This window comes from Chelmon rostratus, chromosome 11 (genome assembly GCF_017976325.1).
Source record: "Chelmon rostratus isolate fCheRos1 chromosome 11, fCheRos1.pri, whole genome shotgun sequence".
NCBI classification, from domain to species: Eukaryota; Metazoa; Chordata; class Actinopteri; order Chaetodontiformes; family Chaetodontidae; genus Chelmon; species Chelmon rostratus.
This window is the reverse complement of record NC_055668.1, coordinates 2,777,828-2,805,711: the sequence shown is the minus strand read 5'-3', so window position 1 is coordinate 2,805,711 and position 27,884 is coordinate 2,777,828. Positions and strand designations below refer to the sequence as shown.

The window sequence follows — 27,884 nt, the reverse complement described above, 5'->3', positions numbered from 1 at the left end:
TAGAGGTGGAAAGTTTTCAAGTATCTTTAACCAAGTCCAGTGACCTTTGAATCAACCCTCCTCGGATGACTGACAATCTTCAGAAGCATCGATGTTCATTCATGACCTGGGAATGAGCCAAAAATGAAGAAAATAGAAAAGATAAAAGCCCAGATACAAGCAATTCTTAACTATGAAAATGAGCATCAGTTTAAAAATGCCTTCTCTAATTCAAATTGTGGAGGAGAAGAATTTGGTGTGTATGAAGGATATTGACCAAACCTGGAGGGTTCGAGCGGCACTCTGTTTGAGAAATCGATTTATTTATTCCAGAAAAAAAAAACCCTGAAGATTCCCCAAGGCATGAATTAAAACACAACATTTTAATATATTTTGCTCTAACAAAAAGAATTTCTAAGACTTGAACATGTTTTACAATGTACAGATCTTAGCTCTACTTGACCTACATACTTGGTCCATGCATATGCCTCTGTCTGTAACAGGCTTTGAGTCTCACCTGCTGAATGACATCAGGGTAGAGCATGGGCAGCCTCTCGGCGATGAGGGCCAGGCCGCCCATGCCTGCAAAGACCTGCAGCGGTGACTGGATGGGGTTGGTCTCCAGCAGGGACTCATCGGTGGCGGCGTCCAGACAGTCTTCACTGGGCGTCATTGGTTCGTCCTCAGGACAGCTGTTCAGCATATCACAGTGATCCACTGCAAGGAGAGCAAAGAGAGGACCTGTTGTATGTTCATGCACTGTCTGACATATTGGACACTGTATTTGTTTGAAATTTGTGAGGAGAAGTATCTTCTCAGTATTCACACATGGCCAGTGTCAGATCAACACGGTTCAGTGGCATGTTTTGATTTTTGTTGTTTTTCTGTTGTTGGCTTCTTTCACTGTCTGATTTAGTTACCGCCACTGAGGAAGTTTTGTCCCAATAGTTCTGGATATATATTTAGTTCGTTCTTTGCAGATTTGCATATCGTAGAAGTAGATGTTTCACTGTTTTTCACTGGAGAGCCTAAGTTAGGTTGATTCCAGCAGTATGTGTTTGGTATTTGGTTGTTTAACTGACATGTGACATTGAGAACAAGGGGTGTGATGTAGAAGACAAAATGAGGTTCGGGGTAATAAGTCCTGAATACATTTTAAAATACCAGATCCAGTGGTTTTTCCTTGCCTTCTTTAGTGTGGTTTGTCTCACCCTGAAATTTTTCAGTGTTGGTGATACTGTCTGTATTAAGTCTTTTATGTTATTTATTATTCATATTTCTTCTCCCTGTACTGAGCAAAGCACTTCTTTGCTTCAGTCTATTTCTCTTCCACTCAAGCAACCACTGAGCTGGAGGAGGAGAAAAAACCCAACCATAGCTACCAATCACCACAGACCATCTCCATCAGTGGCTCTTCATTCATCAACAGGCCTTTAATGTGTGCAGCTGAGGGTGCTTTAACCTTGGATGTGCTATGTGCTGATCAAAATGGAGAAAATTAAACACCAACCTAACGCCCTTGTTTACACTTATAAAACGGCACTGAAGACAATGTCAGACGGTCAAAATGAGACAAAGGTTGAAAGGCATAACACACACCCCACCTCCACCAGGACGAACCTGCCATCTTTTTACTGTGATGGCACAGCCTTGCAGATTTATGATTCTAAAGCTCTGGTCGACTGATAGGTCATCTGAAAAAAAAAAATCACTCGTCATCTCTTGTAGAGGAGAAAATCAGACAGATGATTCATAGCTCTCCACTGGGATCTTTTTTCTATCCTACACATTCTCTTGGTGATGAATTAAAAAGTGACTGGGATTGTGAATAAAAGGGTTTCTAACAGAGATTAACGTGTCTGAACTTCCGAAACAGGATTAGAGAATGCTCCTGTTTTCAGGAGGGCAAGGACAAGAGGGTCATTTGGCATCTTGCCTGAGGAATAATTAAACAGTACTTCCACCATTGGATTTTGCTCTTTCAAATGCAAGCAAAACCATGGAGGCAAATGACTCAACAGCTGAGCTCTTTAGAAGAGACTGACTGTTTGCATGGAAAGAAAATAAGGTTCCACAAAGACGACAAAGACTTCCTACTAGTAGCCCTTGGCCTATACAGAAAAGTACTCCACCCATTCAGAACTGAACTCGTACAACATTGTTGGACTCACGCTTGACAGAAAAACAAAGGACCAAAATTGATGCAACAGAATGAGATATATTTTAGATATATATTTATATGCATTTTTTCAAAACAACTGGAGCAGCTTTATAAAACATATTCAGCCGACGGTGAATTCACTTTGAAAAAGAGATCTCTGGTGCAAAGTCTGGATCAGGGAGAGACTCCACTGGGCCACTAATCTGTGTTATTTGCTAGCCTTTCTGTGCTGCTGGGTCTAATCTCTATAGCTCATGTAATGAGGCTATCTGAATTCAGCAGCCACAGACAGGAAGGACATATTGGTTAAATAAAGACAATGACTGACCTCATCAAGTGGTTAGTGTCTGGACAGCAGCCACATTTAAGAATGGGGGAGTTTATTAGAGTTCATTGGACGGGAAGTGGCAAATCAGTACTGTCTCATTTTGGGAATGTCAAGGTTGAAGAACAACATGGGGTTGCTGGGCTGCTTCCTGCAGCCTGTAGAAAGGAGAGTGATACAACTCGACGTAAACGTCATCTTTCATGGAGGGCTGTAGGCACTGTGGGTGAAGTTAAGTATCTGTAAGCATCGATATCCCCCACAAAAATAAGCAAGCTCAACTGCTCTGGACTTTTGTCTCACTGGCCAATGAGAACAAGCACAGAGGTAACTTTTTCTTTTGCTGACAACAACAGTCTGTCCCAACACTTTTAACCTCACTCGCATACCAAACTGTACATAAGAATTACTTTGCTGGTCCCACTATGACCATTTTAATGAAATATACCTGAAATGTCCCGCTATATAAAATACAGTGGAAATGAAGACCCTTACAAGATTCTTGAAAGTTAGTGTTCCAGGTGGCCCAGATGTTAACCGTTAAGTGTTTAATGTACATTGCATTCTGTTGAACTTCAAGAGCCCTATGGCTAAGTGCAAGGAAAACAGAACTTTAGAACTTGAACTCCATCAAGACTCACTTTGTACGTTTGTATGACAGGATTTGGAGCTGCTGTTCCAATGATGCTGATGTTCGTGGTGTTTCACTTGATAAACACTACCTGGCAGAGTGGGTGGTACTCCACTGAGATGGCATTGAACTTTCATTACATTGTTCAACTCACAATGGACAGTTCAAAGAAAAGGGGAAAAAATAAATCCAAATCCATGCAGAGAAAACAGAGATATCATTCATTTTGCTCCACACAGTCTTCTTCCTTGTTTAAACTTGGTGTCTACGTTATCAACAATGCAACATGAAGGGTGAGGGTCGACAGTTCAAATGTGTTATGCTAGTAGTTAATGCAGCCTCAAGCAGAGATGAAAAGCGGGCTACAGAGGTCCGGTCAGCTCAGCTCTTTCCAACTCAAAAAACCCCAGAAGTGGGATCACTTGAGGCAGTTGGACAGATTTCACACAGCTCCCTTTGGAACGACTTCATGAAGCTTTCAATCTCAAAACTAGTGGCACTCCACCTGTAAACAGGCTTTGATGTAGAAAAAGCTGGACCTAAAGTGTCGTAGCAACAACACAGGTGTAGAACACGTTGATTTAAAATTTACAGTTGCTATGCCTAACAGGAATATACGAAACTACTGTAAATCTCAGAATCTTCCAAATAAGCCTTGGACACTCTGATAATATGTGAAGAAGTGGAAATGCCAGAGTTTGGTTGCTGGTTATATGGTTTACTGGAATACTAGAATAAACTATATTAGAGCCATCTTTAATGTTATGACTTACATTTGCACTTTCGGCATTACAAGTCAAAATGTGTTCAATATAAAAGGTCTACTGATAAACTTCAAAATGCAAAGGAGGCAAAAGGGGAAAAAAAGGAGGACAAAAAAAGGCTACTGATACATTCAATTTTGTCCTTCAAAGTAGGATGTCTATGATAATGACTGACCCAACAATCCATCATAAAAGTCATCCGAACAAATGAGGCTACAGTTTTAAAATGGAAACTTCAGATTGTGGACAGGACATGGCCAATGGACAAAAGATATCTGAGCAGTTCTGCAGATTCATCAGTGCTGAGATCATCAAAACAAGGCATTGATGTTAAAAAATATTCTGACCTGAGTCTGACCCTGGAGCCTGCAGAAAAGATAGCTAAATATAACCGGTCCTACAGTCACCACCTCTATGGACCGACAGTGCTGCCCTCTGGCTAAAGGAGGGTCAGCAGTTTGATCCCAGCAACAACCTGTCATGACTCAACTCCACCGGGCACGGCTTCCACCAGCTCCAGCTGTGACACAGTGTTTTGTTCCATCCTCCACCCGGCTTCATATCCCAGAGTGTTTCGCCTGCCCTATTGTGTTGACTTGCTTAGATTTTGCTAATTTGGTTATTTTTCCACTGATGCTTGTGATACTACCACAAGTAAATAGCCTGTGCAGTCAAACACTTTTTTACATCCATTTTAATTGTGTTTGTTGTTGATTTACAATCAGGAGTCTGCACAGGGGGTTTTATTTTGAAATTTGACCAGATTCTTTATGCTGAGATGCTATGTTGAGAGCTGTGTCTGGGACACTTCCGAAATATGCTGTGGCTGGTTGAATCACAAGTATTGTCTGGAATGGCTGCGATCAAGTCCAACAGCATGGTGAAATCAAGCTGTAAGGCTGTTTACACCTGGCATTAAATGCATCCCAATGCATCCTGAGGGGTCCGATCACAAGTAGGCAGCTACAGGTGTGAACGCACTGAGATCTGATCGCTCAGACCACATTTGGAGGTAATCTGAGCCACATATGGTCACATTCTTTGAGCAGTGTGTATGCGAATGTGTGCTGGGCCGCACTGAAAGACTGCCTACTTAACTGACGTCCTCTGCAAAATGATGTACCTGTCTATTTGTATGTAAAGCCAAGAAGTGAGATGAAGTGGTCAATCTACACACGTGATGCATGTGGTGAGATATTTGTAATGCCGGGTGTGAACTGACGTACTTGAGCTGTACACTTGTGATCAGCTCACCTAAGATGCATGTTAATTGCAGGTGTAAACAAGTGTCTTACACCAACAGTCCGTCATTATGTGTGCATTATCTCTATAAGACAGTGTAAATGGCTACAAATTACACGATTAACATAATACCTTGAGCCAAAATATTCAGCGCAGCATCCTTGGTACCACATCTTTTTAAATGCCATTGTACATGCATTAAAGCTGCATTAACATCTAAAAATCCCATGAATATTGTGCAAAAGCAACTTCTGGTGAAAGAGCTTTGATCCCCTGAGGGCTCCAAAGGTAAGTAAGATTTAACAGTTTGTGCTGAAAAGCACTCCACAAACTTTTAGACTTCAAAGAAGCCCAGAAAATAGCCCAGGCCTGACCAGAGTACATCTCCATTAAATCTTGGTGCAGGAGAAGAGTAATAGCCACGGAACTGGATTTTACTGCAGCAAACCCATTTAAAATGCATGTGCATTTTAAGTTTGAAAGCCCTGTCTCGTCACATAATTTTCAGTTACAAAAGTGGTCTTAAAATCACCACTGTGCCTTTATCTCCTCCTCTCTTCCATTCAGATGATTTTACAATGGAATAACGACAGAGAATGCCCAATCAATGGACCATAACTGGGCCAGCAGCTGATGGATTAGTGAACAGTGGCAAAATTCCACCACATGCTGAGTGGTGCCTCAGCTGGTGGCCACGAGCAGGACTCTTGTCAAATTAAGTCAAGTTAAAACATAACAGAAGTGATATCAGGGCATTTTTCATACAGAGCGGCTCTAGACCGAGTCCTTCATAATATTAAGGATTCATAAATTAAATGTTAAGAGCCCAACAGCTAGAACATTGAATATTATGCTTTTAGACAGTGGAATATCATCAGTTTCACACCAAACCTAGCCAAAATCAAATCAGCTCTAATGTGTATGCCTGTTTGGCTCAGGACTGCCTAGGCTACTTTGAAAAGGAGGTTGTTAGTCCACTGTCAACCAAGCAAGTGAACCTTGAGCTGAACTAAACAACCAAATCTTAAGTCAAACACAGACTCTAATTTTTTAGTTTTAGTACCTTTCTCAGTGCGTAGCCTCTTGAAGGAGTCTGTTTTGGAAAGGCCGGGGTCAGAGATGACCTTGGAGCCAAGTTTGACTGTCAGGTTGATTGACTGGTAGCCCTGTGGTAGCTTGCGGTCATACAGGAGTGTCAGTAGCTGGGCCAGAGTCATCTCAGGTGGTAGTGGTTGACCTGGAGGGGAGGACAGGGCCAACGCAAAAATTCACTTCACTGATACACATGAACTTTAGCTGCTTAGTTAAAGTGTTTGACTCAAACATTTCAATGTCCTCCAGCCACATTTGAGTGGGCATGTTAACCTTGCACTTGTATATGAAGTACCTGGAAGCAGTTTGTGGTAGAGGTGGAAGACAGGCACACTGATGGTTTTGGCTGAAGGGTCCCCACCAGACGAAGCAGTCAACTTGTCACTCATCACGCGACCTCTCCTTGAGGGAGGTCGGGGAGGGGTTGAAAGAGCTCGCTTCGATTGAGACTTCAAGCCTGATGGCAGAGGCAGACAATGTGGCCTGTTAGACTACAGAATACAGTATTACATCAACTAATACAAAAACACTGCCATGTGTTTGTCAGGTCTCTGAAACACATCATGGGAGACGTACACAGTTAAACACCAGTAATAATACCAGTCTATTAATAAAAAAAAACAGGATTTAGTGGAAAATCCACATGAAACTTTAACAGGAAAACCAAAGTCAGACTTTCTTTGTCAATAGATTTCTCAATAAGTCACAAATTTCAAACGTGCTCTTTAGGTGCACAATGTTGAAGCATAGATTCAGAATTAGGGTTAGAAAAAAAAAAACCTTTATCTGGACATAGCCCATATTATGGATGTGCTGATGTTAGTGTAGCGTTAATTAACTTCTCCTTAAGGGCTCCTAAACTCTGTGCCAGATAGATTTAAAAATAACTGTTAGTCACAATCTGCATTGATGGCACAATATCAAATTCTTAGGCATTTATGCCACGAAAAAAAAAATCCAAGTAGAGGCACATCATCAACTGGCATTATCTGTCTTTTGCATACTTTCTTTCTGTTTTGTTTTTATGTAAAGCACTTTGAATTGCTTTGTACAATATGAATGTTGTGTGATGTTATGTGTGTATTTATGTATATGTTAATGGTTAATTGTTAGCTGATTAACCGCTGTGAATATTTTTGAGGGTTAATTTGCATACACACAGTGTGATGCACTCCGGTCCAAGCTGTCATTGTGCTAGTGTGCTGAAGAGGGAATTCTGTCCTAAAAAGACTTTCTGAAGACACTCACCTGATTTGACTAACTCTGCTGCTGAAGGCCAACATTAACTTCAGCTAAACTTGAATGTGTTTTTGCACAGAACAAGGTCAGAAAGTCAATAAGTGGGCATTTTGTTTAATGTCCAGGCTGTCCAAATGCCAGTTTCTTAGCATCTGGCATTAATCACTCTCTTTAAAAATAAACCAGAGATTGCAAATTTAACATGGTTAATTTGTGCAGCATCAGCACATACTGTTCTATAGAACTTATTTTGAAATACATTTTTTCTTTTGAAAAGCATTACAATCACTTTCAAATAGCACTCACTATATTTTAGTGTTTTGTATTTGTGAGTTAATAATCTACACAATTCCCTTATCAGCATACTATTCATGTAGGAGTAAGCACCTGAGGCCACAACAACACTGTAGTTGTCCTGGAAGCCGCTGTCTGCTTTCATCTTCTCCTTCTCCTCATGATTCTTCTTCTCCTTGTCCTCCTTCTGCTCATTGATCAGCTTGGCTGTAATGCTAGGCGTATCTGTTTGGATGAATAGAATTCAGATGAGTAACATATGCTTATTTTGACATCACCTGGATTTATTTATGTTCCGTTAAAAAATATGTACTGACGATCTTAAAAAAGTAGATATTTTTGCAGAAAGTCTGTGTGGTAATAGAACTCTAGGTATATTATTTATACCTGTAATTCACTCTCACAGCCAGACACACACACACAAACCCCCACACAGCCCTTTAACAGTCGTAGTGTATCAAGCCTTCTATCAGCTGTTCAAGGTCCCAAGAGGTGAGCCATTCATCATGTACATAGCTGGCTAAAAGCTAACAAGTAATACTGCAACTCAAAGCATCAGTGCTGCACTGCTGACCTTGATGGCAAGAGAATGTCCAGCATTAAACCACAAGGGCACATGACTAAGCCACAGAGTTGACGAGTCATTGTTAATTATTACATAATACAATTATTATGGAGAACATTGTTATTTAGGGTTATAATTAAGATTGCAGTTAATATGGTCTAAAAACTAGCGTCTAATCATTCATCCCTTGATTAAAGTTACGTCAGAGTGAAGGATGAAAACAATTTAGGTTGTACTTTGCATCATTCTATCAAATATGCCCCCCCATCCTTCATGCAAGTTAAACTCGAAGCTGTCCATCTTTGAGAGGCTGGGACATGAAGTCATCAAATGTTTAAGAATTAGGATTGTGGCGGTAATGCAAAACTTTGTTGCTTGCAGACTGGGACCCCTCGGATATGTATTTATCCCAGCTTGGGAACTGCTGGCCTGGAATACTGATTCAATGAACCGCAATTTGAGTCAACAATGTGTTCTGTGTGGAAATATGCCATCTCTCTCTCTTTATTTGAAACAATTTCAAATTATTACCAAAAGTTCATAAAATAAAAGCCTGCCCTAAACTGTTGCTGATGGAATTAATGTGCCTTCTCACAAGACGTGTTGCTCTTATTCATGTACAAGTAGCTGATTTTTCTATCAGTTGTAACATCCACACTGGTCAGAGCACAAATCCAAATCCTGTTTTATGTTGTGATGTGTTTTGCAGCTCATTGTTGCATGGGGTTCAAGTTTCCTGTATTGAAACATACCAGACACCCTGTCCAGGACTTCTGCCAGTGTGGTGGAGATGGGCAGATGGAGGGTGCGGTACTTGTGGCCTGCTCCATACATGGGATGCTGGATCATGTGGCTGGTGGCATTGATGCGTCCTTTGTATAACTGAAAAGAGAGAGAGAGAGAGAAAAAAAAAAAACAGTTTTGTGTTAGCATGTCACAAAATATAACAATCGGCTTAGCTACAATAAATTTGAGTAATTACAAAGTACTGAGCACGTCATGACAATATCTGGGACTGATATTGGTCTATATTTAGGCAAACATGGACCAGTCAACCTTAAAAATCAAACTGAATCTGGAAAAAACAAAAGACAAGATGAGCCCAGTGGCATGAGTGAAAACATTCCTACTGCCAAATACAATATGATGATGCTGCAGGCTCTTCATTGGACTCTCTGGTGGTAGATGTCCTGCAGTGTTCTCGACAGTCTTTACCACTCTCTGCAGTCATTTGCACTACATGGTGATGCTGTTTCCATACAACAGTAATGCAGCTGGTCAAATTGATCTCTATGATGCAACTACAGAAGCTTCTGAGAATCCTCAGTGACATGCTTAATTTCCTCAGTCTCCTTTGGAAGTCTCCTTACATTTCCAGGTGAGGTCATGAAGCTGCTCTCCAACTCCAACTCACAGACTGTCAGCAACTGATGAGCTGTCATTTCATCCCTCATGTCCATTATCATCTTCTTGGTCTTATCTGTGATACGAGAGAGCTTGTTGTTGTCACATCATGCCAACTCTCTCCTGTTTGCTGATTCCACACCCCAGTGATCAGACCAATGACTTTGGTGTTGTCAGCAGATGTTAGCGTTGTCCTCGTGTGAGGCGACACAGTCAAAGGTGAATAGTGGGCAGAGCATGGGGCTGAGGACACATCCATGTGGGGAGCCAGTGTTCATCATCACATTGTTGAAGGTTAAATTTCCAATTCAGACAGACTGCAGTCTGCCAGTGAGGAAATCTAACAGCCAGTCTCAGTGTGGGGGTTCAGTCCAAGGTTGAACAGTTTGTTTGTGAGTTTGTGAGGGAGGACTGTATTAAAGGCTGAGCTTTAATCGATGAAGAGCATTCTGATGTAAGCATGTTTGTATTCCAGGTGGAAGAGGGCTATGTGAGCTGCAGAGATAGTGTGCACAGTGGATCTGTTGGGGCAGTACGCATCATGTTGAGGGTCCAGTGACTCCAGTGTATTAACTCTGGATATGGGCCAGAATCACTCTGTCAAAGCACTTCATTATGATTGTGAGTGAGTGCAACTGGCCTGTTGTCATTCAGACAAGTAACTGGGCTCCTTTGGGGGACTGGGGTGGTGGTTTTAAAGCAGGTGGATGGAGGAGAAAACATCGGCCAGTTCTGTGGCACGTGTCTTGAGGGACCATCTGGGGATGTAATCTGCACCTGTGGCCTCGTGGGGTTCGGCTTCGGAATTTGTCTCATCGGCTGATGTACACAGTCAATGGAGGTTCTTGCATGTTCTGAGTGTGTGAGCGTTTACAAAGGGCATTAATAATGTCAATGTTCTCCATTATTGCTGTGTGTGAGTAGACTTTTCGAATGGCACACACATGCACACACACACACCTTACATAGCTGTTCTGACAACCAATCATTGTGCTGTGTAAAATATGGAGCATTTAGGTGTCAGTGAGGACACGTTATACTTGGCAGTTAGCAGCCTGAGTCACTGGGATAGGAAAGGGGGCCTCTGCTTTATATTGCTGCGCTGTCCTCTTGTGGATACAACTGAACACTACATCTGTCATGGACTCACACCACACCATAAAATAATGGATGATAAAAACATTCTTCATTACTTGATGGCACGATGAAAGAGTTGGAAAGGCGGGAGAGATTAATAATGGAGCAAGAGCAATTTTTTCTTCTGGATTTACATCAGGGGTGTATTGTTCATGACAGACAACATCCCCTTACATTTCTGATGACACGAAGGCAGGAATTACAGTACTCTGAAGATACATGCAAATGTCTCTGCATATAACTTGATAGAAGATAACTGGTTAACGCAGCTCTTGTCAGATTTGTAACAGAAAACAAAAACAGTTTAAGAGTCTGCCTCCACACAAGTGGTAGAGCCAGGCTGTACATAGTCAGAATTGATTTAGTGGACATTTTTCTCTTCCATCAGCAAAGGAGAAAGAGGAGATATTGAACAAGAGAGAAAGCTACCCACCGGACATGGAGACTGCAGGAAGACTGACACCTTCTCATCCTCCAGCATGAGCTGCAGGAAAAGCCTTCGAATGAAGCCCGAGATGTTTCCAGAGATTGGCACGTTGCCTCGCTGGGGTGCAGACTGGAAGAGCTCACACAGGACCTGCAGCCAGAAAATCCAGATGAAATATCCAAATGACAAATCTTGCATGTTTTCAAAACATGACTAATAGTATCATTTTAAATAATATGGCTTTGTTGGGTTGAAAAACAAGTCTCCAAAATGACTTATTAGATAATCAATTCTATTTCTGAGATGTCAAAACTCAACTCCTGGTGTCTCAGAGAAAGTGACAGCTTTAGTCTTTACCATTCTCCCAACACAGCGGCAGGTAAGAACTAACCTGTGCCATGAGTCGCTGGTTGTTTGGGTGGCAGGAGATACACTGAAGAAAGAAGGCCACGGTGGCATTCTCCAGAGCTGTCCTCTGCTGCGTGGTGAGTCCTCCTGCCTGCCCAGAAGATGCCAGGGAGAAGCGTGACCCCGGAGGCTGAGGCTGGGATGGAGGGGGACCCGCTGAAGATCCAGAGGCCAGAGGCTGACAGCCTGCACTCGCACCAGCGCTGGCACTGGAGTGGCACAGCAGGAAAAGCAGTGCCGTCCACAGAGGATTGACCTCTGGCCCTCCCAACCAGTCTTTCATGGCGTGACTGTTGCCTACTTCTGTCAGGAACCGCAGCACGGGAGCGGCCAGCTCTGCAGCCAGAGGCGGCCGACTGTGCGAGGATGAGGAGGATGAGTGGTAGTGGTGATGGTGGTGTCGTCTCTCGGCCTGAGCAGCAGGCAGAGGCAGGTCGGCACTGGCTAGGAGGCCAACACAGAACTGGGCCAGGCTGCGAACCAGAAGTGAGGGTAAACCCGAGTCCAGCAGCTGCTCTATGGCTCCTGGAGACTGGGAGGCAGCTGCCAGTGTGGTTAACTGGGACTCTGACAGATTAATGGGGGGTCTCGCATGCTTGGAATCGTCGGTAAGTCCTGCAGCATTGGTGTTGGCGTCGTGCTGCTTTTTGCCATCATCAGTCATGGAGAGACGGTGGTGCTGGGCTTGAGAGTGACTGGTGCTGGGCACGGAGACGATCCCCATCCAGGACATGAGCAGGGAGAAGTAGCTGGGGTGGATGTGACACATGGAGCACAGCAGGCTGTCCACGGCTTTCTTCAGCACAATGTTGCACGGCAATGACATGGACCAGTTGTACAGCAGCCTGGAGGGAAGGAAAATGAATGACATCAATGATCAGTCATGAATCTATGTTGTTTGTCCACTAACTGCTGCAAAATCAACATCTTCATGGCAAGTAAGAAGGGAAAATAATATTTAAGCATCCACAGACTCAGATTTGTGCAATATTCATTTACATTCATATTTCTACGCGTAATATTTAAGTAAAAGCACGTTCCTGCCATCAGCAGGGTCAAATATGGGAAATGACTCTCACCAAAATCTACTCCTTTTCCCCTTAAAAAGCACCTGTGGGAATGTTTGTGTGGCTCTGTGTTACTTAAGAGCACTGTATGTACAAGAAAATGAAAAACCTCCAACAAAAACCATTAATGTCAACACACATCTGTTGTAGATAAATATTTGAGTTCAGCCTTGAAATGTGTGAAACAGGCTCAATATTACACACCATTCTGGCTTTTTGCCTGCTTGCGGGCAGGAAATTGGATTGTTCGTCTCAGTAAGAGGTGGGCAAATTGAGATGAAATTAGATGCAAATACATATGTATGGTCTCTTCAATATAGGAAAATACTATGACTGACTCAAAGAGCTCTCTGTTGAGCAGTGCAGGCAGGTCGTAGTCAACAGGCAGCTCGTAGCTGTGCCACAGGATGGCTGCCACACAGTGGAGGTGGGACGGCGAAGGCATAAGGAGGCCATACTCCCTCGATGAAGCAGAGGACGAGCAGGCACTGGCGGCAGCGTATCCAATGGGGCTGCTCATCTTGTGGGCGGCCACCCGTGAAGAGTCATGGACCCACTGGAGAAGTGCCTGGATCCTGGAGGGTTAAAATTCAGGATGAGCTTTGATAAATAACTTATTGTTTGGTCTGGAAAACACAGCATCATGTCCTCAGTCCCTTAGTGTCAGGTGCGTCACAGTGGAATTTATATGCAACAAACAACCAAATGACGGTAAAAGATGACAAGGAGAGTGTAAGGACACTTTTTACTCTCAGCTTGTGAGTCTGTCTGGAAAATCACCTTGACAGATTCTCAGACAGTTTCTCACTGACTGTTAATCTTATCGAGGGGAGCTTAAGGACAGTTTGAGTCAAGGTAAAAACAGGATGTTGGTGTACCTGTCTTTGGTCCCAGAATCCTGTGTGGTGCCCAGCTGGTAGAGAATGTCAATGGTGGAGTCTGAGGAGAGGCCGTTTAGTCGTCCAAACAGCAGAGGACTGTTCAAATCTACAAAGACAGAAGTAAAGACTAAAATGTGGGTCGCTATCATGCTAGATAGTCAACAAGTTTATCCAGATGACTTCTGAGCCCTTGTGAACTACCCTTTGCTACCTGACTCATTACATTACATGTATTTGAAAGAGGCCTTGCCACAGTATACAGTGCTTGTACGTTTGTTTGGGGGAATCAACTTACAAGCAGAAACCCAAAACTTTCTCTTCCAAGAAGGGCTGGATCAAGGGCATCTGGACTTACTTGAAAACGTTTTGCCTCTCATTCAAGAGGCTTACTCAGTTTTGACTGGTATGTGGGGCTGTTATCAAGGTCATTAATACCACTTGGGCCGTTGGAGCTCCAGGCTCCGACAACTGCTATGACAACAGCCAGAAGTGCTAATGACCAAGGTGACATGAATGACATTGATAACTGTCCCACTGAGGGTAAAAACCTGGGACTCTCCAACAGTCAGTTAGATCTGACGACCCCTTAGAGAAGAGGCAAAACATTTCTGAGTATCTACAACCAAGTCCGGCTGCCCTTCTTGGATAATGACTTGGATGACTGGGAATCTTCACAGATACCAAAGCTTTGTCGAGACCCAGGTTCAGGCTTGGTCAGGTGTGGCTACTGAATATAATTAATTCAGAAATTTCTCTCTTTCTCAGTGTGCCAATCATTTGTGTCTATGTAGGTCATGTGTTGCAAACAGACAGAAAATGCTCATTGGGAAGAGACACAGAGTGTCGGCATTGCAAGCATTAGTCTAGCAAGCTAATAGTCAGAAATTGATTAAAAAAAACAAAAAAAAACAAAGCAAAAATAAAGTCTTGGGTCAGGTTTGGGTCTCAAAATGACCAGGACCACTCCGGTTAATGACACAGAAACAGGACAAGTTCTGTTCTCAGTTTTCAGGCCGCGCCCAACTTCAGAAGAGATGTTGCTCTTTCAGCTGGCAAGACCACTTCATTTATGCTGCTTTAATTAACTTCGTGATAACCAGCTACTGCAAAGACCAATAATTTGATTGGAGTCTGCATGAAACTATCCGGAAACATTATATTTTACGAGTCAGTGATGTCTGAATATTTTCTGAGCCATATCCGAGAAAATTGTTCTTTCCTAAAACTAAAACTATTTTATGGAGTCAGATCAGTCTCAATATTAATGAATGCACACAGAAGCATCCCCAAAGAGATTTTGTTTGCACTGAAAGGTACTTTCAGTGCAAACTGAGAGAGACTTCCTGAAAAACATTTGTTAATACTTCATCGAGCAACCAGCAATATTAAGACTGATCTGACTGCAAACTATTTTGGCAATAATTATTGTGAAAACAACAATTTCCTTGAAGGAAAGGCTTGATTTAAACCGATGTAAATATTCAACTATTATTCATATATTAGTGGAAACTCTCTTCTCATTTTTGCATGTTCAGCTGCTGTGAAGTCTATTTCATTTCCATGGTTCAATTCAGTAGAATTAATCAACTGAAAGTGTACTAACTGAATGGTGTTCCTATTTATCAAATTCCATCAATCTGCAAAATTAAAAGGAAATGAGAGACCTGTAAAAGAAAACCTAACCATCATTCAAACTGTTTGTCAGGCCTTGCAGTACAAAAACACTTTTACAACCTACTGGGAGAAACAACATCTAAAATGTGCCCTTGTCTTTCAGGTTAACAACCTAATTTAATGACCTCCTAAGGGAATAAACTTGGATATTTTAAGTGTGATGTGTTTAAGGTCCTGTAAATCTGCTGCCTATGATTAACACTCAGCAGCGATGCAGCTGTGTGTGACTCACTGCCAGGATCAGTCCCAGAGGCGGCACAGTTCCTCAGCAGAATGTCAATGAGTTTGAGTCCTATACGAGTGGACTGCAAGCCGATCTTGACCAGCACAGCTTCGATGTTGGGTGAGTGCATCCCGCAGTAAGGTGACATAAGCAGTGCGGCACAGGTCTGCAGCAAGTTGGCGGTAGGTGCTGCAGCACTGGCCATCATGGACTCCAGGTCACTGACATGGGTCAGGCAATGGTGGAGAAGACGCAGCCACCCGATGCTGTACAGGCAGATGGAAAAGGTTACCACAACATCCACGTCCAATACAAATACACATACACATACTCTCAATCCAGGACAAGTTTTTGATACCTAGTTTTAGAGACCTGGTCCTCAGAAGGCAGGAAGGGGTTGTTAACGGTTGCAGAGGAGGTGTTACCGAATGCCGTCAGTCCCAAGAGTTTGATCTGAGATAGACCCAGGGTGCTGGCGTCACGAGGCCGGTGCAACCTCAGGCAAACAGCCGACGCAACCTCTGCCTTCACCAACTGGATCTTTATGTATGTCAGGCCGCTGGTGATGACTGGTGTGGAGAGCGGCAACATGTTGACCCCATCAGCACTGATTTCCACCGAGACCGAGGATGGGCAGGCTAGTTGGGAGGAGGGAGAGGACACAGCAAAACATACAGCAATAACAGCTGAGTTTTCATTCAACTGAGATGGAAAAAAAATAGTGCTGGAATATACACTTCACAAAAAATTCCAAACTATGTTAAACTACTTTAATTTGCTTTCAATATGAAATTGGGTGCTACTCACTAGCGAGAGAGGCAAGATGTGGCTGGATGTGGAGCTCCTTCAGCAGCACGGCAGCGGGGAGGTGGATGGTGAGATCACACCAGGCCTCTTCTGGCAAGAAGATGTATGACCAGGCTGCAGAGCGGGCCCGGCGGTGTGGTGGCGTGGCTTGGAGGAGGACCTCTGCTGGCTGCGCTGTGGGGCTGCTGGATGTGATGGTGCCTGTGAAGGAATGAACATTTCGAATTAGAAAAATGCTGATGTATGATGGTTTGAAGTTTTATCACAGCAAAAATATTGTCCCATAGGATCTAGCAGAGTCAAAAACAACTGAAAGCACCTAAAGGAGCAAAGTTGTGGAGTCCCTCTGCATTGTCTGGCTCTGATGTCATCACCCTGGCCTTCAGGTTGCCATCTGCTGCCTTTCCAGGACCTGAATCTAAGAACTTCATGATGGTGGACACCATACTGCGTGCTGTATTCACAATGGCCCGGGTGCTGGTCACCATGTTATTACAGATCAACTGCACACCACCTGATGAAAAACAAGAAAGTTAGACTATGTTATGTACTGGTGCCTCGATTTCCATCACATTTTTGGTTGTCAGCTCAAAACTGCAGCTGCAGATTACACTGTGAGATAAATCCACAATGGCACATGAAATGACACAGAATACAATGTTGGCATTTTTGAATAAGCGGAAAAGGGAGGAAAAACATGCACACAACCAAAAGCAAAAAACAATAAAGAAGTTTGAAGGACTTACTGAAGGCAAAGAAGAAAACCTTGCAGAGAAAGCAATTGTTGCCAAAGTTGATGACTGTTTTGCTGCGGTTTCAAAACATATGACTGCTGCTGGATTACCTGAGCTACTGACATACCACTGCTCTCATATACAATTTTCTGCTTCCATCATAACACTATGATGCACTATGCATTTTTGGCACACTCTGGCATGCATCAAACTGATATCCTACAGATTTTATTAAACCCGTCTCGAGCAGCGTGACACACAATAAACAAAAAACACCATCGTTGTTGTCAAACAGTGTAAAGGCACACTGAATCTAAAGGTTCGGCTAGGTAAAGTTGGGTAAGTGGACAACATTAAGTGTTATGTATATACCCACCCATGTCATGGAAGGCCTTGAGAGCCTCGCTGGTGTCCAACACTCGCAAGATGAACCACAGAAGAGGCTCTGACAGCTGACAGGTGGAAAGAGACCCCTACAAAATGTCAATTAAAAAAACACCCATTAAAAGTCTGGATTGTACATTTGTTCAACACATATTCTAATGTCAAAACTGATACAACACCGTCTGATGCTCACCTGTCTGCCCATATAACCACAGGCCATGTATGTGAGGATGGGCTGTAACATGACCTGGACTGAGGTGGCCCTCTTGCTGAGGGTGGTGAGGATGGTGAAGAGGCCGTCCCCCACTGAGATGGCATCCAGACCGCCATGGAAGTTCTCATGTTTGGTTAGGTGGAGGCCACTGGCTCCTGTGGAACAGAGAGAGGACGTCAGCTCACAGTAGAAGAGATTTATCCTCTCAATGTTTGAATTACTGTGTTCTTTGGTTCATGAAGGCAGCAATTCACCAACAAGATACATTTTGACATATTCTTCTATCTATAAAAGTTTGGTTTAAAAGCAAAAAAACACACTTTTATACAACTCAATACACTCAGGGGTTTTGATGCTACATGATCTGGTAAGAACAGTAGCTTATGGTGGCTAATATTTTAGCTGAATATTGCTGTATATCGGACAATGCTGAGTCAGTTTGCCAACTGTATGACTCTTGTGCTACAGTTATGCCATGTTTTTACATTTCTCACTTGTGGCCAATTCTTCTTCTCATTCAGAAAAACTTATTGATATTATTTAACATATTCCCATATTCAAAGCAGCACTCTGACAATAATTTCTCTTTTAGCATTTATTTGGAATCATGTCCATTTGATGACTATAAAAAAATACCTTATTTTCCTTTTTGCTCTTTTTTGGTCTCCTTTATCTGGTCTTACTCATCTTTAATCTGGTTCTCGGCTGCTAAATTCTAAGAAAGCTACCCTGCTGCTGTTGCTGGAAATGAGGTTGATGAGACCAGTGACAGAGAACCGAAACCATAAAGTTGTGGGCGGCAAACCAAAACAAGGAGATGAAAGACTCTGACACTCTTGATATTTCTCTTTGCATTCATCTTACCAATGATCATGGCCATGGCACTGCTGTTGCACTGGCCCAGTGCAGACAAGATCTGGCTCATAATTTGCTGATTGGCCAGCACAAGGTCGGCCACACCTGCAGGAGGACCCTGACTGGACGCGGATCCACCGGCCACGCTTTCTTTGCTGCCACAGACCTTCTCCTCGTCCGACACGCTGCTGTCAGCTGCTCCGCTGCCGGCCGGCGGCAGGCGACCACTGAATTCTCTGTCTCCGGACAGAGGCAGCTGCACCAGCACGGTGACCAGCTTGAGGAGGTCAAACATCAGCTGGTCACGCGTCGTTTCTCCACAGACAGCCTTTGCGTCCCCTGGCCGGATAATGTTGGCAAACAGGCCACCAAAACAAGCCCGAGCTCCCACAGAACTGTCTGAGCCACTGCGGGAAACCAGTTTGTCAGAGCAGGTGATGTAGTGGTGAACCAAGAAAGTGATGGACTCGATGACGGAGGAGATGGTGGCCACCGACACCACCTCAAAGTTTTGCTCTAGAGTGAACTCCAGCAGCTTCACCTGGGCATCCAGCGGACCCTGGCCTGACTGGAATGGACCCCTAAAGGGTTTGGAAGAACAGTTAGTGGCCCAGGATCACTCATAGTATTATCTACTGAAATTTCTCATTTGTGATTACTGTCAAAACTACTGATTATGCTGTAACATGCAAATACCTCTCAGTAGACAAAATATGCATGAGTTTGAGCAGGAACTCGCTGAACATCTGTGGACAGGTAGAGGACAGGTGGACCTGCAGGCGGCTCAAAAACTCGTGCATGGCCTGGGTGGTGGTAGGTCCCACCTGAGAGCTGTGCTGGCTCGTCCCATTGGTGCTGCTGCTGGACAGGAAGCGCACCAGGACATGAACCAGGGTCGGATCAGACACCATCTGCTGTGCTGTGCTTTCCTGAGAGCTCATCCCATTACTGGAGGCTGGAAGTTCAAGCAGAGGTTTTCTATAAGTCACTGAACAACAGACAATTGATAAGTATCAACCAAAGTATTATGAGGGCAAAAAACATGCTCATCAAGAAAGACTATACTGAGCTATTTCCTTATATAGAGATGGCAAAAATTATTCAGATCCTCTTTCACCTTCCACAGTTGTGTTGTTGACTGCTGACTATTTTCAAAGGCTGAATTTCAAACTTCCACACAGCCGTTGGTTTCCAATTATTTCAGGACAATCAACTTGCAGAGACTTAAAACTTGTCTGACATATCAATTGAAGTTGTCCTTTGTTGGTCAAAGTGACTGTATGTTATTGTCTTGTGGCAATTTATTTTTGAGCAGGGGCATGTTTTCATTCAAGGACATTCTGGCATTAAGAAAATTTAGACTTGAATGCTGAGGACCATCCATGCATTATTGAAAAACAGATGCTGGAAAATCAAATCTTAAACAACCAATAAAGACATGTATAAGTTTCAAAAAGACACAGTACACAAAATAGAAATTATCTGTTCGAGAGGCAGACTGAGAGCATGACTATCTGACTACCCCCCCCCCCGAAGAGCTTCTGTAAGAGTGAATTTCTCCATTGTGAGATTAATAAAGTCTTATCTAATCTAATCTAAAAGTGGAGTTGACTGACCACAGGCTGGCATGTTCGTCATCAGGGTGAGAGAGTGCAGCACGAGACACCACGTTCTGAGGGAGGTGTTGGGGTACCACGCCAGCACTGTCAGGAAACTGCTGATGGATGCTGGACACACACAAACACACACAGAATACATGTTTAAAAACATTGCAATTAAAAAAAATAGCCAGTGTGCAGAGGAACGCAACAGACTCTTCTTCTACAGCTCTGTCAGAAGTGTTGAGAAGCGTGGTTTTGGTGCAGTCCTGACCTTGGTTGAGTGGGATGGTGGGCACTCGGCTGGCATTGAATAGGAAGATGTCTGATCCACTCTCTTCACTAGCGCCAGAGCATGTGTTGAGACTGAGTGTTAACCACAGTTGCAGCAGGGACTCCAGCTGTAAGACAAGACAAGGTTTTTCACTCTCTTTGTTCTGGCTAATACTTCAAATGGCACCAAGTTGAGGCTACAACAGGGGTGGGGAACCTCCAGCCTCCGGGTCCAGCACACAAGGCAATTCATAAATACAAAAGAGCAAGTCAGAAATAATAACAAACTGTGTAGACAGCAACTTTTTTTTAGCAGAAAAAGAAAATTGAGTGGTCCCTCGACACAACACACACATTGGCTGATGATGTCACGTCAATGCACCATGCAGAATGTCAAGAGAACAAAATGATGTGGAGTGTTGCGCTTTCTATGAGATATACAAGTTTGTCAAGTTTAACTAAAAGACAAGCCAGTGATGAAAAAGGCCAATCTCTCCTGTCACTACAGCTACAAATATGCTAGCCTGGATGAGTTGAAAGGACAAATACATAAAGTTAGCAGGAGTTTGGATGCCCAATAAGAAGCTTTGACAAGACCACATTCTAACAGAGGCAGTGTTATGCAGGCAGGTTTTTTAGTGAGCGAGCTAATAGCTAAAAAGCTGAAGCTGATGAAACCTTGATGAAAACTTGAGTGTGAGTGAGAAAGTGAGCAACTTGTTGCTGCTGTGGAGCTGCTAGAACCAGACAAAGTAAAACTGTTCCAAAGTGTCAGTTTGTCTGGAATAATTCATAGAGATGAAGGAAAAGCTGACGTGGAAACTCAATGATGGCAAGTGTCAGTGTGATTTGGCCTTCATGGTGAACATTACCAAGAACCTCTGAGCTGAACCTCAAGCTGCAGCAGCTTCTCAGCTCTCTGCTTTCAAATGTGAAACCATTTGAAGTGAAATTAAAGCTGTGGCAGCTGGAAAGAGGAAACACTGAACATGTTCCTGCTCTGCAAGAACAAAAACCTGCTGACATCTGAATCTGCTGCTGAGTGTGAAAATCCTTCAGACATTTGGTGAGAGGTTTCAGGACATGAAAAGTAAACAAAAGGAACTGAACATATTTGCTGTTTAATGTGGAACCAGCTGATGTGACAACCTAAAACATGAAATCACTGAGCTGCAAAGCAACAACCTGCTGCTGTGAGCAGCTCTTTTAAAAACGGACTTTTGCAAAAACTCTGTTCTGCTCAAGAATGACTGACCCAAGCCTTGGAAACCAGCTGGGAGTAGTAGCATCATCATCATCATCATCATCATCATCATCATCATCATCATCATCACTACAATCTGACATCAGACGCCTCGCCAAAGTGAAGCAGTTCAGCCATCGCAGAGATTAGTGGAATATGTGTGTTCAATAGTTTAGTCTGGCCTGGTCTCCCCATCCCTTTTCTACAGGGTCTTCTGCACATATTCCACTGAAGAATTGAACACATTTACACATTAGGTGCCAATGCTATACTGTGCTGACCTGTACATGGTGGACCTGCAGCATGGAGAAGAGCTTGTTGAAGCAAGCACTCAACATGGGGATGGAGGATGGCTGGACCATCAGGCTGCTGCCTGGAGGAGAGCCTCCTCCATGGAGAGCCCTCAGCAGGGAGTCATCAGTCCCATTGGAGGCCTGGCTCACTGAAAGCCAGACAACAAGCAAGTCTTACAGGATGATACATATAGACTGCCAATACAAATTCCAACAGGGAATGACATACTGAAAATAACATTTTGTCTCTGGGTTATTGAGCACTTGATGTCAGTTATTGATGAGCAGTTGTTTTTTTTCAATGATTATATCCTGCTTTCTTTGGTTTTGTTTGGTTACCTGTGGATGAGCTTGAAGTGAGGGCCTGCAGAATGGAATCAGCCTGTAGAGTTGCCATCATTTTGAGCATGAGTTCAGCCTGCTGCTCCAAGCCCACCTCTAGCCGGGCATCCAGTGCTGTGGAACACAGAGGCAAAAGGTTTAAGGTCAGATGGACAGACATCAAAAATTATTATTATTTAGAGAGGTCAAGACGAGCCATAAAATCCAGCCTGTACTCACCCTGTGACACGGAGACTGACAGACCCTGTGAGCCAGTCTTTTCAGCAGCAACTGGAGGTTTGGACACTGGGATACCAACCCCTCCAATGTATGGGTTGTAACCGTATGTTCCATAGTCAGCACCCCAGTAGTCATACCAGGTGCTGCTTATAGGCTGAGAACGGACATGAGAAGGATGGGATGAGAAACATGAATGTAAAGGATAACAGTCACGGTATTGTCAGCAGGTGTATTTCTATATTTGCTTTTAAACTGATTTTGTTGCTCACTGTAAAAAGTAATAAGTTGCATTTCCTGATTACATGAATTCAAAAATAGCCTGAAGAAAGCAGACATCACTTTACCAATTTAGCCAATATAAAGGTTATCATTAGGTTATCATTTTCTAAATATTTAAAAAAAAAGTCTAATGAGCAGACTGTCTATTGACAGAAAACTCATTCATTTCAATTAATTTGTTCTCCTTACTTCAGTTACTTTCATCAACAGTTTTTGCAGTAGTATATATTTCATATTATTGAGGCATTCTCATAAAAATTCTACTTAATCTTCAACTAATGCAATTTTGAAATAACTATTCTTAAAACATTCTATTTTTTTGGACAAATACGTGTTAATGCAATAAAATAATAATTTTATAATCTACATCTTTAATCTTGAAATGTTCCATTATTTTTCCTGTAAATATACATCAAGCAATATACTGCCCTTCTATACAAAAATTGTAATTACAGTCTTTTCTACCATACTGAACAATTATTTCAGTCTCAAAATCGGATTTTTTCCCTCTCTCAGTTGCTCTAGTAATGCATCATACATGTAGCTACATGGCTGTTCATATCAGTCAGCAAGTATAATGCTGCATTTACCAACTCAGCAATTAACTGAAGAGTCATGACAGTTCATGGAGATAATAAAAGAGAAGAATAGGATGCCATTATCAACATACCTTGAACACTTTGGCAGCGAGTGGATCTTTTTCCAAATCAATATCTAAAGGATCAATATCAACATCCATCAGGTCTTGTAGCAAGTCAAAGTCTATGTCTTTATCTTTTTCCAAAGATGACAGAGGTGGCGCACCTTTGGATAATGAAAACAGCTTTAATATTGCCAAGTAGGCACACTAGGAAAACACAAAAGCAAGTGAAACTCCTCTTTAGCATGTTAAAAGGCAAGTTTCATGCTAATCTTAAAGCTATGAGCTCTTTTACCAGATGCAGTGTTTTTGTATGGGAACACAGTTAGATAAGGAAAACACATGATGGTGTGCAAATAGGAAAAAATCTAATCCACATGTTTGATATCACACTCCAAATAACAAATACCCTTATAATTCTAATAAATGTATAATAAATCAATGATACTAAAAATGAAACCATAGTGTGGAAACAGTAATCATGAAGCTATGCAGAAAAGAGGAGAACATTTTACCACACAAGCAGTGATCATAAAAGTGTGGGTTCATATCAACAGCTGTGTGGTGTTATGGAAAGTGTGGAGAATGGACGGGCTACCCACGCACTTTGGAATACTGAGGAGGTCCCAGTAGTACCTGCGATGATATCAGGCACCAGGGCCTCGTCAATGCTCTCTACCAGGGGAATGGGTGCCGGCTGGGGCAGGGAGTCATCCGAATCAGCCCCCGCAGAGGAGGACGATACCCCTGCTTCCTCGCCCACCACCACCTCATCCATGACGTCCAAAGAGCCTGGAGACAGCAGTTCACCTGAGAGGACAACAAAGTTTACACTTAATTACAAACACTCGTAGTAGTCCACAACTAAACTGCTCTCTTTAATCAAGGCCTAACATTAAAAGACATTGAGCAACAGCGGCCTTTCTCAAGGTCAATGATTGCACCTAAAAAGTGAAAATGATTTGGAGTTTTCATAGTCATAGTGAGTTATTTAAAGAAACTTTGGGAAGCTCTGCTGTAAGGCAGGTTTTAGTTGAAATATCAAAAGCTTAGTAATGATTTAAGTATCTAATTCATCTACAACAATAGGGCAATATCACTAATTATACTAAAAGAAGTGATCCACTATTTAATACATCTTTAGATAATAATATCAAACTAGACAATTCCGCCGCCGCCGAAATTTTGACGGTGGCACAAGGGGGCTGCTGGTGTTATCTATACCACTGTTTCTCAAGCCTGGTCCTGGAGTACCACTGCCCTGCATGTTTTAGATGTATCCCTGCTCCAGCACACCTGATTCAAATGAATGGCTCGTTATCAGGCCTCAGCAGAGCCCAGTAACGAGCTGAGCATTTGAATCAGGTGTGTTGGAGCACACCTTACATGGAGCAGCAGAGCAGGGCAGCTGGTGCAAAATCCCTCTTTATGTAAATTTGGTGGGGGCTAACCCTTTAAAATTGAAATCAGAGGTGAGAACAGATGTTTGTCTACAAACGGATCCAAAAATTATGTGTCTCCTATTCACCGTTTGGAGTTTATGGCAATTTAAAACAAAAGTTTCAGGCGATTTCTCACTGGCTCTTTCACTCTAACTAACTAACTTATGATGTCATCCACTCTGGGGCAGAAATTCTGAGCATTTTTTGAGAAACTATGTTCTTCAGATGGTCAGGGATCAAAAACCGTAAGAAATATCAAAAAGAGAGCCAAGGTTCATTTTGAGCCGACAAAATTATCTACGTTAGTTTGAATGAAGTCTCTAGGAGAAAGTATGGTGAGGCAGCGGAAACTTGAAAAAGGCTGAAATTTGAGGACATTTCCCATTCATTTGTTATGGGATTTTTTTTTTTGCGAATAACTTTGCGAATTATTATCGAATCCTGTAAGTACATAGCACACCAATCCCGATCGAGCGGCACGCTTTGATATATAGTTTGCGAGGGTTTTCTCAATGCTGCGGGACTAGTTACGCACCCAAATTCTGACGGAATATGAAAAATAAGAAGAAAAAACGCGAGAGATTACAAGATTACAGCTCGAGCCACTAATGAATAAAGCAATTAAACTTCATGAAAGTCAAATATTTGAATTTTGTAATTAACAAATTACTAAAAACAACTAAGGCCAATGCAGCAGTGCGCCAGTCCAGGCTGATGATGTACAACAGAATACAAGGGTTATTGTTCAGGAATATTAAAATCACGTCGACAGCCATGCTAATGCCTATGTGAGGATACACTTTGGCACAGCAGTGCTTTGAGCTAAATGCTAACATCAGAATGCTTACATGCTCACAAAGACAATGTCACCATGCTGATGTTTAGCAGGTACTGGATAATGGTCACTATGTCATTTTAGCATGTTAGCATACTAACAATTGCTAACTGGCACTACTGTCCAGACAGACATTACTATCCCAACAGCCATAATGCTAGCATGGCTCATGAAAAGCAAATCTACATCTGCATAAATAACCTAAATCTAAATGTCCCTCTTGTTTTTGTTTTGCTTAGGATGTAAAAGAGACTAAGGTCAATGTTACAGATATCTTTCCCAGATATCACCAATGCAGAATCATTAGCATACAACAGAAGGTTGTGCTTAACAGCAGCTAGCATACTATCTGCAAATCATGCAAGAAAGACCAATATAATTTCCTCTATTGAACTTTGATCTAACTTTCAAAAACATTAATAAGAGAAGTTTCAGTCGAATATGCTGCTCTAAAACCAGACTGAAAGACAAGCAACAATTTGGGTCGGGCTAAATATTTTTCGAGCTGATCAAACACATACAGTCCATACAAACACACTGTTTATCAAGCAAACTGAACACACCTGCCAGGATGTCCTGTAGCATACATGTGAGGGAATACTGTGCCCAAGCACCTCCCCAGGAGATGTCCCCCCGGTTGAAGTCAGTTCCCACAAGCAGGAGCAGCAGACGCTCCAGCTGCTGCTCAGACACCACCTCACACAGGTGGATTGTGGGTCTCGTGGCATTGGCTATCCTTGCAAGGACCTGAGGGGGTTAAAAAAAAAAGCATTTATCAATTTTTCGGTTTTAGAGATAACAGAATCTAAGAAGTCCATGCAGAAGCATCAGGTGAATACCTTGCAGACAAAGAGTAGCAGGTCAGCGTGGCAGGTGAAGTCCATGGAGAGGAGGAAAAGGGCCAGCTTCTGCACCACAGAGATGCAGCGTTCATGGGACAGAGTGAAGGGTAGGGGTTCTACTTCTGGGGCTTCTTTGGCTGTTGTGGACTCAGTGTCCAACGTGGAGCGGGGCCATTCGGCCGTCCGCCGCAGACGGATCAGGTCTTTAAAGTGCTGGAAGAGGGAGGGTAGTAAATGGAAATATTAGATATCAATAGACCGTATTACAGCAGCTACTAGGATTTCTTTTCCAAATCAACACCACTTTCAAGCACCACTCAATTTACTGTACATTCCACTGCGTGCCATATTATTGAACAGCTAAAGAAGCAAGTATATAATGGGCATTTTTAACTTGTGGTAAAGTCAATAATTTTATCCCCACAATCAAATGATATAGAAAAAGGGGGCAACACGTGAGGGTTTAACGATCCTGCAGGCAGTCATACACACACTTTAGATCGCAAGAGGGTAAATCAGTGCTTACTGTTGGAGATCAGTTCATCTTCTCTACTACTACTACTCTCTAATCTCTTAACTTTTTACAGTAACATCTACACACATACACACTCACCTTGGATGTGGCTTGTTTAAGCTTGGCCTGTTCCACGAGCAGTTTGTAGGAAGAGCCTTTGTTGCTCTGGGTCTTCTCCTTCTCGATCTGCTCCACCAAAGCTTTCTGTTTTGCTTTCAATAGATTTAACTGCTACAATAAAAAGGGCATGATAAATATAAGCACTGCAAAAGCATTCGCTTCAGACAACCCATTTCATGCTGCAGCTTCATGACATGATGAAACAAACAGATGAGAAAAACATATTCCTGAGGTTTCTGCTGTAGGTTGCATGCACATTTTCTTATGCAGCATTATGCCGAATCTGACTATTTAACAAACACACATTTGTGGGTTTGAAGGTGTGTCGGTGTTGGAATGAGACACATTTACCTGCTTGTGGTGGACAAGCTGTTTGCGGATCTTGCGGGAGTAGAGGCGATCCAGACTGCTGCTGCCTTTAGCTGACCTGCTGGAGTTCTGAGACTGAAGGCTGTTATTGATGAAGCTCCACTGAATACCTAAAGCACGGACCAACAACAGCACTCATCAGTTCACAGTGAGGACACAATGAAATCACGCAGGTGCTGAAAGCAGCTGGAGAAGTGTAGGTACAGGAAGAGAAGCGTGTTATAAGTGCTTTGAAAAAAGAAGAGCAGATGATGAAAGAAATGAAAAAAAAAAACACTACGAGCTGAAGTATACTGTATGAAAGTCATAGGTTTTCTACAAGCCCACAGTCCTGTAACAGAACGTGGATGACAATTCAGGGATCAAAG

At 42.7% G+C, this 27,884-nt stretch overlaps 1 protein-coding gene across 4 annotated transcripts in view; it reads right to left on the bottom strand.

Annotated features, from left to right (window-relative positions):
• The window catches only part of birc6 (baculoviral IAP repeat containing 6), a 123,018-nt gene that overhangs the window by 57,419 nt on the left and 37,715 nt on the right, over positions 1 to 27,884 (bottom strand). The window contains exons 33-60 of one of the 4 annotated variants that reach the window (XM_041948215.1): positions 27,499 to 27,626; positions 27,127 to 27,258; positions 26,511 to 26,726; positions 26,235 to 26,418; positions 24,001 to 24,204; positions 23,425 to 23,558; positions 22,476 to 22,629; positions 22,254 to 22,370; positions 21,903 to 22,063; positions 20,380 to 20,506; positions 20,124 to 20,234; positions 19,204 to 19,462; positions 18,517 to 19,088; positions 17,632 to 17,807; positions 17,431 to 17,527; positions 16,640 to 16,834; positions 16,321 to 16,521; positions 15,872 to 16,151; positions 15,523 to 15,779; positions 13,614 to 13,722; positions 13,074 to 13,310; positions 11,652 to 12,513; positions 11,267 to 11,410; positions 9,045 to 9,174; positions 7,821 to 7,952; positions 6,490 to 6,651; positions 6,166 to 6,339; positions 497 to 720 (exon numbers count right to left, since the gene is read on the bottom strand). In XM_041948215.1, the coding sequence (XP_041804149.1) occupies positions 497 to 720; positions 6,166 to 6,339; positions 6,490 to 6,651; positions 7,821 to 7,952; positions 9,045 to 9,174; positions 11,267 to 11,410; positions 11,652 to 12,513; positions 13,074 to 13,310; positions 13,614 to 13,722; positions 15,523 to 15,779; positions 15,872 to 16,151; positions 16,321 to 16,521; positions 16,640 to 16,834; positions 17,431 to 17,527; positions 17,632 to 17,807; positions 18,517 to 19,088; positions 19,204 to 19,462; positions 20,124 to 20,234; positions 20,380 to 20,506; positions 21,903 to 22,063; positions 22,254 to 22,370; positions 22,476 to 22,629; positions 23,425 to 23,558; positions 24,001 to 24,204; positions 26,235 to 26,418; positions 26,511 to 26,726; positions 27,127 to 27,258; positions 27,499 to 27,626 (5,879 nt within the window). The remainder of the gene's footprint in view (positions 1 to 496; positions 721 to 6,165; positions 6,340 to 6,489; positions 6,652 to 7,820; positions 7,953 to 9,044; positions 9,175 to 11,266; positions 11,411 to 11,651; positions 12,514 to 13,073; positions 13,311 to 13,613; positions 13,723 to 15,522; positions 15,780 to 15,871; positions 16,152 to 16,320; positions 16,522 to 16,639; positions 16,835 to 17,430; positions 17,528 to 17,631; positions 17,808 to 18,516; positions 19,089 to 19,203; positions 19,463 to 20,123; positions 20,235 to 20,379; positions 20,507 to 21,902; positions 22,064 to 22,253; positions 22,371 to 22,475; positions 22,630 to 23,424; positions 23,559 to 24,000; positions 24,205 to 26,234; positions 26,419 to 26,510; positions 26,727 to 27,126; positions 27,259 to 27,498; positions 27,627 to 27,884) is intronic. The other 3 variants (XM_041948217.1, XM_041948219.1, XM_041948216.1) reach the window with 3 other exon arrangements.